General features: G+C 41.1%; 1 protein-coding gene across 1 annotated transcript in view; it reads right to left on the reverse strand.

Annotated features, from left to right (window-relative positions):
* STK32A (serine/threonine kinase 32A) overlaps window positions 1–10,056 on the reverse strand; it is a 240,116-nt gene that overhangs the window by 198,663 nt on the left and 31,397 nt on the right. The window contains exons 2-3 of the mRNA XM_056574872.1: window positions 7,780–8,002; window positions 402–565 (exon numbers count right to left, since the gene is read on the reverse strand). Coding sequence (XP_056430847.1) covers window positions 402–456 — 55 coding nt within the window. The 5' untranslated portion in view covers window positions 457–565; window positions 7,780–8,002. The remainder of the gene's footprint in view (window positions 1–401; window positions 566–7,779; window positions 8,003–10,056) is intronic.

The raw sequence follows: 10,056 nt of genomic DNA on the forward strand, positions 1-10,056 counted from the left end.
CGCTAAGCCACACTTTAAACATCCTCTCTTGCTGTCTACAATACACTTACTCAGGGGTAAGTCAAATATGTTATAATACCCTCCAAATCTTCGATAAAATTATTCCTCTTATGCTTTTATATATTGTCGAAAGTATACACCTCTCCATTTTGTCAAGCCTGACCCGAATGCCCCAGGTAGCAGCTGAGGTCAAGACTAAATTGTCATCTGAGAGTCTTGAAAGCTATTGAAGCATGGACAGTAATCATTTAGAGGCAGATTTAAAAAAAAGCTTATCAAACCCAGGAAGATCCTACCTTGTTAACTATCAAACTATAATACAAGAAAGTACATCAACATGATGGTAATAATACATTCAAACTATATAAAACACAAATGTAATTCAGCCAGCCTTCGCTCACCTTCCTCATTGTCATCACACACAGGGGTTTTGCTTGAGTTATTGGCTCCCATCATCACTTATGCAAGGCTCCAAGTCCCAAAGTTACATCCTCATAAGATCCACAATGCTGGATGTCAGTTCTCATACACCTAGCAGGAAAACCAGTTACTTGTCTTGTTCATCCTGTACAAAAAAGAAAGGTTCATTAACAAAACAGGGTCAGGGGGTACATAAAAGAGAAGGGGCCCTATAACAAAGGCTGGTGCTGTAGACAAATGCTGTTTTCAGCATAGTGGAGCGCATTGTACTCCCCTCAGAAGTGCATAACACGTACATACAGGTAAGTGGTATACCATTTAGTTCCTGTTGTAGTCCTAAGGACCTAGTTACTGTGAAAGGCCAGCCAAAAGTACACACCTGCTGCTGTTGTAGACAAATACTGTTTTAAGCATAGTGGAGCACATTATATTCCCCTCATAAATGCATACCATGTACATACATCTAAGTGGTGTACCATTTGGTTCCTATTGTAGTCCTAAGGGCCTAGTTACTGTAAAAGGCCAGCCAAAAGTACACACCTGCTGCTGTTCTAGACAAATACTGTTTTAAGCATAGTGGAGCGTATTGTATTTCTCTCATATACGCACTAAGTATGTCATGCAGAGAAGTGCCAGTACGTGAATAGAGGAGTGACAGAGGCCTAAATACATTAGGCGCAGGCAGAGGTCACAGCAGACTGAGGGCGAGTGGCAGCAGGAGTCGCAGCTAGAGGCCTGAGCTCCTGGTATCAGCTAGCGGTCGTGTCTTGACCAGCAACCCATCTGCTGTCATTGACTGGTTAGCACGGTCATCCACTTCATCACAAATGACATCTGACACCCCCAGTCAACAGTCGGTGGGTTCCTCAGACGCAACTATCAGTTGGCATGGCCGAGGAGCAGGCCTCTGTCCTATTTTGTTCCCTCCCCCCACAGAAGTATCCTATGCTGTGGGTTCAGCTCCACTTTTTAGTGAGGACGATCTACTAGGGGACAGTCAGCAGCTACACCCCAGCCAAGAAGTGGAGGAGACATCCCCCGCTTCCTTCACTAGGCAGGCAAGTAATGATGAGGAGAGTGACGTGGAAGGTGGTGTTGCGAGCCTTCAGGGTCCTGAAGCACACACTGTTGAGGACCCTGAGGAGGACATCAGTGAAGTGCAGACACAACTCGATGATGATGAAACCAATTGCACCTTGGAGACCATCATTCGGGGAAGAAGGTGGCAGGTTGCCCGTGAGGCAGCAGTTGAGCCAGCAAGGTGGTAGCATGGTTGGGACTCAGCCTGGTGGCAGCAGTGGGAAGTCTGGAGCCAAACATGCCTGGGGTAGACCACCTGCTTTGCGGCAGCCTACCTGCCTAGGAGGTAGGGGTCCCTGGAGTCGGCGGCAGTAGAAGTGAGTCAATGCGGACTGTTGGGGGAAAAATAAGCTACTCTGCCATGTTGCAGTTTTTCATCAAGTATCCAGAGGATGTTAACATGGCCACATGCAATTTTTAAAAATATCTTTAATCTTTTCAATTGTGAGGCCCTTTGGACTCATCAAGCTGTCGCCAACCCCAGGCTGTTTCATTCTGCCACATTTTGGTCATTTTGGTCTTTTGGTGCTGGTGCCACCTCCAGGCTGTGTTATTGTGCCGCCATGTGGTCTCCTCATGCTGCCTGAACATTACATAAAAATGTTTTATGTTAAACTATTTAAAATCTTCAATTTAAATTATAAAATATATATTTAATCTTTTCAATTGTGTGGCCCTATGGTCTCCTCTTGCTGCTGCCACCTCCATGCTTGGTCATTCCACCACTATATGGACTCCTTATGCTCCTGCCACGTCCAGGCTGTGTCATTGTGCCGCCATGTGGTCTCCTCATGCTGCTGGCACATTACATTACAATTTTAAGTAATAAATCATTTTACTTAATTTTAATTAATTAGTTTTCATTTTAATTAATTGTAATTAATCATTTAAATAAAAATGCCCCTCCAGCATACTATGCGTGCAGGGCACGGCAGTGTCACACTGTTCTTCACATGGTTTGCCTGACGAACTGAGTCACACAGGAGAGGAACTGCTAAAAGTCATTCATCAAGAAATCGAATCATGGCTTACTCCACGAAAACTGGAAATGGGAACTATGGTGACCGACAATGGGAAGAACATCTTTTCTGTGCTGCTTCAAGGAAGCCTGAGCCATGCGCCCTGCATGGCACACGTGCTCAATCTGGTTGTCAAGCGATTCCTGAAGTGTTTCCCCATCTGCAAGACATCCTAACAAAGTGCAGAAAACTTTGCATGCACTTCAACCATTCGTACACCACAAAGCACACCCTCCTTGAGCTGCAGCATCAGAACAGCATCCACCAACATAGTTTGATTCGCGATATTTCCACGAGTTGGAATGCCACCCTCCATATGTTGGACCGACTATACGAACAGAAAAGCCATCATCGATTTCTTGATGATCCAAGCGGATAGAGGGATTCCCCTGTGTAACTTCACTGTCAACCAGTGGCAGCTCATACGTGACACCTGCTGTTTGCTCAGGCCCTTTGCGGAAGCCACATTATTAGCATTATTAGTCAGCCACCAGATTACGGGATGAACTACGTCATTCCACTGCTTCATATCCTACAGCACATGTTGGAAACGATGGCTGGTCAGAGCACTGGAGACGTGGCGCCTACATCTCAAGGCCACATGAGCCCTGTGGGGGCTGAACTGGAGGAGGAGGGGGAGGGGGACAATGGAGCACAGGCAAGGTTTTGTGAAATGGGTTGTTTTTATAGTCATCTGACAGGAGAGGAGGAGCAGGAGCAGCCTGTGGAGCTACAGGCTGATGAGGAAGACGAGACAGAGGAGCCAGACATACCGTGGCCATGTGGTCTCCTCATGCTGCTGGCACATTAATTAAAAAATGTTATATTAATCTATTTGAAATCTTCAATTAAAATTTTAAAAAATATCATTAATCTTTTCGATTATGAGGCCCTTTGGTCTCATCAGGGTGTTGCCACCTCCAGGCTGTGTCGTTCTGCCACTATTTGGTCTCCTCTTGCTGCCACCACATCCAGGCTGTGTCATTCTGCCACATTATGGTCTCCCCATGCTGCTGCCACCTCCAGGCTGTGTCATTGTGCCACCATATGGTCTCCTCATGCTGTTGGCACCTTAAATTAAAATTACATTTTTAAAATTTTAATCTATCTAAAATCTTCAATTTAAATTTTACAAAATATCTTTAATCTTTTCTATTGTGAGACCCTATGGTCTCGTCGGGCTGCTGACACCTCTAGGCTCTCATTGTGCAGCCATGTGACTCCTTGTTATATTGGGTTTTGTGGTCATACAGAATTAGTTCAAAGTAAATGCTTCGAGCATCCGTGACATTAAACTTGTAAAAAAATATCAATGTAATCTTTTCAAGACTGAGGCCCTATGGTCTTCGACGTCATATATTACATGTAGAATTACCACAAGAATCCAATGAAACAGGTCGGAGCGATAACAATGAACCATAATTGACTAAATGAAACATTCGCAGTTCCACACAGAGTAAAACAGTCGGGGGGCGATGGGAGGCAGGGGCTGAAACAGGTGGTAGCTCGCCTCGCAGCAGACTGCCAGCTAGATGCTCACCAGAATGGGTTAAAAAAATTTAAATAAATTCAAATTAAACTAAATACAAATTACATAAAAACATCTCTTTAATCTCTCCAATTGTTACGCCATATGGTCTCCCGACCCTGCTGCCACGTCCAGACACTCTGCGTCAGTGATTTTAATAGCGATGCCTGTAATCTGCATGTCATACTGAACAACAGTATTATTTCACTAACACAGCATACTCCCTATCTGTGTTACGACAAGGCAAAGTGTTCTACACCCCTATTGAGGCTCTCTGTAGGCCAGAAATAGCCGTTTTTAATAGAGATGCGGTGCGAATAAATTCGGACCAAAACTATACATATTTTCTTTTTTGTTTGGCAAATCAACTGAATCAAATTTTTCTAAAATTGAAGAGAAACTGCCTATAGCCATGCATGGGGAGATCAGGATATATTTGACATATAGTACAGCCAGCCATTATTTGTTGCATATATCCTAATCTCCCCATGCACTTCTATGTACAATATCTCTTTTACTTTACTTACCTTTTTTCTGAAGCAATCGGGTCTGATGAAGGTCAGTTGTGACCAAACATTACCGTTTTGTATGATTGCTTGTTGAATAAAGTATAATTGATTCAAACAAAGTGGAGTGCCTAATTGTCTGTGATGTAATAAAGTAGATTTCAGATCTTTAACAACATTTTGGCTATATGATTAGGGCACTAGGGTGTCACAAAAAGTCCCTATGGTGACTTGCACTACAAGGTGCACATGAATGAACCACGATTTAAGACATGGCTTTGCTGTGGCTAATAGACACATACATACGAAGACACACACAAAGTGTAATACACTATATAATATAAATGGAAAACTCAAAACAGAAATATAAATACTATATAAAAATACAGCAATACGTCAATAGTACATTCTGTAAGTTGTTTATCATATCTTTCGGATATTGCCAGGACATTATTTACTTACAGAAATAGACACAGAAAAACATGTGATACTACATGTAAAATAAAAAAACGTTTCTTTCCAAGCCAAAATAAATGACACATCTAGATCACATGTAGACCAGTAGGTGCTGGCGCCTACTGAGCGCTAACATGACCAGCGACTATGAATATTTAAATTAAGCCGGAGGGTCCGCCTCCAGTGCCCAATTCAGAGAAGACAGAAGCGGATCTTCAGAGAGACATATCTCTGGACCAAAAGGTACATATTGTAATCAATGACTCCTCGTCAATCTCCTGTTCACCCGCACTATAACCCAGTGTATTGTTTTTGGACTGGGTGAACAGGATGACCGTTTTCCTTTAATATTCACCTTTATGTGAAAAGAATCTCAAAATCTGTCACCTTTGTGTGTCACTTGGATTTATTTATTTATTTTTTGCAACAATGCTCAAAAAAGGCACAATGGCTGAATGTTAGCTGGAAATCCATTGGGATTTATGAAATGCCAAACCCACTAGGCGTTTTTTCCTTTGGCGTTTTTTTCACTTATCTTTGAAGTTTTGAGCATGTTAAGACTATGGCGTTTTTTTAAAATATTATTAGCATTTGCAATATAAGCATTTCTTTCCTATACAAGTCTATGGGAGAAAAAAAAAAACTTAAAAAAAAATGCCATGTGGGTTTAGCATTGACATTTTTTTCTGATATTTGTTCCCTTAATATTTAATTAGAAATCCTTGAGTCACAAGATAAAAGAATCACATGACTTATAAAAACGCAGGGAAAAATGCCAAAAGAGAAAAACGCCAAGAATACAATTCACTATTTTGGAAAAAAATGCAACAAAAACTGCAAGGTTTGAAACCTAGCCTAATGGAAACCAATCCCAAAGTGAACAGTTCAGTCGAGTAGTTTTTATCCCATGCACACATTACAAGTCTGTACAGTCACCTAGATTACATCTTCACTAATTCAGCTCTATGTGAACTGATACGGCCAGGCTGCTATTAACTCTATCCGGATAGATACATTTTACCGAATTCTAATCTAGTATGCCAAGCATAACCTGAACACATCACCGTCACCTATGGACATACAGAATTAGGTAACATTTATAGGTCCAGCACAGGCATGGTCAAAAATTGTTGCATGCTCCACTGGCTCCTGTAATATAGAGGTATTCCCAGTTCTCTGCAATATGTTGCTCTACAGAGGCACCAAGAAACAGCATCCCGAGTGCCTGCGGCACAGGGAGTAACAGGTTATAATGGAAGAATGAACTGCAAGAAGACTGTTATATGAAGACTGTCTACTATATTTTGGGAGTTGAGGTATTTTCTTTCACATCTATGCTGACTTAACATCTTACGCCGTATACACACTGAACTATTTGGTGTAAAAACAAGATGTACACAGGCATTTATAAGTACACACACAATGATATACAAATATATATATAAATAAATATATATATATACACACATATACATATATATATATATATATATATATACACATACACACACACACACATAAACATATATATATGAATATCACACATACAAATATATATATATAATTATTATTATACATTTATAAATATATATATATATATATAATTGTTATTATACATTTATTAATAAATATAATTTTTATTATACATGTATTAATATATATATATATATATAATTTTTATTATACATTTATTAATATATATATTTGTTATTATACATTTTTTACTATATATATATATATATATATATAATTATTATACATTTATTATTACTATATATACTGTATATATATACATATATATGTATAACATATATAATATATATTTATATATATATATATATATAAATAAATAATATATATTATATATATATATATATATATATAATTGTTATTATACATTTATTAATATATATATATATATATATATGTATAATAAAAAAAAATTAAAAACATTTATATATATATATATATATATATATATATATATATATATATATATATATATATATAATTTTTATTTTTAATCTACCACAACTCATGGTATCCCACTGCAGTAAAATTCACAGCATTGTCTTTCCTGGGAGAGTCACATTTGGGCTCCACACGTAAAACCATTTTGCGGCGAAACTGTTTCTGGACACTTGTGGAATAGGAATACTTGCCCAACTTTCATGGGATAGTCATGCAATTTTTCTGAAAATTATTCTTCTAAAGATATAGAAAATTAAAAAAAAAGTCCTTGCATTTTGCTGATTCACACTGTTGCTTCAGAGAGTTCATGTCTGTCGTAAGTGCATAGGGGTTTGCCATAGTCGTTTTCCATAAGCAACATACAGGAAAATGATATCGCCGATACATACAAAAAAATGCATAAAATAACATTTCAAGATAATAGAATGTGCAGTTTATTCAGTAGAGAAAACTAGAATTATGCTAGCTGTATGCTTGTGGTCTCCAAACTGTGGACCTCCAGCTTTTGCAAAACGACAACTCCCAGCATGCCCGGACAGCCAACGGCTGTCCGGGCATGCTGAGAGTTGTCGTTTTGCAACAGCTGGAGGTCCACAGTTTGGAGACTAATGCTGTATGGTGTGGAGACATAGGTAGATACTTAATAAAGATTATTTATTTGCTAATATTAATAGTAATAATGTTATTATAACTTGTAATATTATTATTATTAATAATAATAATACTATTATAACAGCAATATAGACACTTTATCAAATTGTTGCACAAGTCAGAGCAGATAAGAGTAATAAGAACTTACAGTGCAGCACTGACAGGCAGCCTGATCCTTGCTTCTTGGAGAGGATGAAGGAGAATGTGTAGCTGGGAGACAGGTGACTCCAGAGAAGATGCTGGAGGAGGTGACAGAGGGACATTGGATGCCAGTCATACAGGCGGCAGCTTCTCATCAGCCCAAGTTCACTACAAAGGGAAGTCCCTGGAATGATACTTTGCTTACAGCTGCATGAAATCTTTGTTGCCCCCTTGAGGACAAGGATGAAAAAACATAATAGAATAAAACTTGGTGAAGCATGGGAACTGCAAAAAAAATTAAAATAAAAAATCATTCTTTTTTTTGTTGTTGTTAAAGTTTAACCTTTTTTTTTTTTTTGCATGCTATTAATACTATATTAAAATTCATAAAACTTACAGACCCCTTTTCTAACTAGTTTAGACTAGTAAGAGGAGTAGCAGACAAACCCCCGAAATAAAAGTCAGCACTTGCGTTAGTGTCCACGTATCCTCCGGACCAATGGCAGTATACTAAAAGGACTATAGAAAAACAGAGCTATTTTCTTCTAAAAAAAAAAAAAAAAACAGCACTACATCTGTCCTCAGGTTGTGTGTGGTATTACAACTTCATTATACTGTTTCAGCTCTACTCACTTCAATGGAACTGAGTTGCAATACTACACACAACCTGACGACAGGTGTAGTGCTGTTTTGGAAGAAGTCAGCTCTGTTTTTCTATTACTGGATAACCCCTTAACCCTTTTACTCAATAGCCTGTTTTGACCTTAAAGGGGTACTCCGGTGGAAAATATATATTTTTTAAATCAACTGGTGCCAGAAGGTTAAACAGATTTGTAAAGGACTTCTATTAAAAAATATTTCTGTCCTTCCAGTACTTATTAGCAGCTGTATGCTACAGAGGAAATTCTATACTTTTTGAATTTCTTTTTTGTGTTGTCCACAGTGCTCTCTGCTGACACCTGCTGCCCATATCAGGAACTGTCCAGAGCAGCATAGGTTTGCAATGGGGATTTTCTCCTGCTCTGGACAGTTCCTGATACGGGCAGCAGGTGTCAGCAGAGAGCACTGTGGACAAGACAAAAAAGAAATTCAAAATGTATAGAGTTTCCTCTGTAGCATACAGCTGCTAATAAGTACTGGAAGGACAAATATTTTTTAATAGAAGTCATTTACAAACCTGTTTAAAATCTTAAGGACGGCAGGTGTATCCATACGCCCCCATTTTAAAGTCCTTAAGGACTGAGGGTGTATGGCTACGCCCGTGGGAATTCCGGTCCCCTCCGCTAGCCGGTTGGGGACCGGACTGGGATGCCTGCTGGAATCATTCAGCAGGCATCCCGGCACATCGCCGAGGGGGGTCCTGAGACCCCCCATGTCTGCGATCACAGAAAATCGCATGTCAATTCAGACATGCGATTTTCTGCTATACCGGGCTGATCAGGTCTCTGGTGACCCGATTGCCCGGAAAATAGGGATGATCAGAGCTGTCAGTGACAGCTCCGATCATCCTGAGGGATAGGAGTGAGATTGCAGCGCAGTGATCTCCTCCTATCTCCTGCCATTGGTCAGAAATGAATTCTGACCAATGGCAGCGCACGACAGGGGGTTGCCATGGAAACCCCCGCTCTGCCCACCCCTGGATGTCGGGCTGAACGGGGGGAGAAGATGGAGGCCGGTACCTGAAAAGAAGATGGTGTGGGAACCTCTGATCACCGGAGACATCCAGCGGAGATCACGGCGCAGGTAGGGAAACTACGGTGGGCGGGGGCAGTGGCGTTGCGACCGGGGTGCGGGGTGTGTGGTCCGCACCGGGTGACACCATCCTGATGGGGTGACACCAGGTACGCCCCTGGTCCTCACTTGCGCTGTCTCGGTACTAGCGCAACTCCCCCCCCGTCATCACTTGCGCTGTCTCTGTAATAGCACCCCCCCTCACTTGCGCTGTCTCAGTACTAGTAGCACCATCCCCTGCATCCCCCCCCACCCTGGTCCTCACTTGTTGCGCCTCCGTACCAGCACCCATCAGCAAACACCCCCCCCAATGAACCTGCCAGCGCCTCCACGTCTTCTGTTGCGCCGGCCCGACATCCCTCCGCAGGCCCACGCAGGAGGACGTGACGTCACTCGCAGAGCGCCCGGAGAGAGAAGGAGCGCTGCGCTGGATGGGTGAGTGAGTGTGTGTCTGTCTCTCTCTATCTCTGTTTGTGTGTCTCTGTGTGTGTGTGCAGGGACGTGCACACATAGGAGTGAAAGGGGGCTGGAGCCCCTGCCCTTTTCCTCACCT

Source organism: Hyla sarda, chromosome 4 (assembly GCF_029499605.1).
Source record: "Hyla sarda isolate aHylSar1 chromosome 4, aHylSar1.hap1, whole genome shotgun sequence".
In the NCBI taxonomy this organism is placed as follows: domain Eukaryota; kingdom Metazoa; phylum Chordata; class Amphibia; order Anura; family Hylidae; genus Hyla; species Hyla sarda.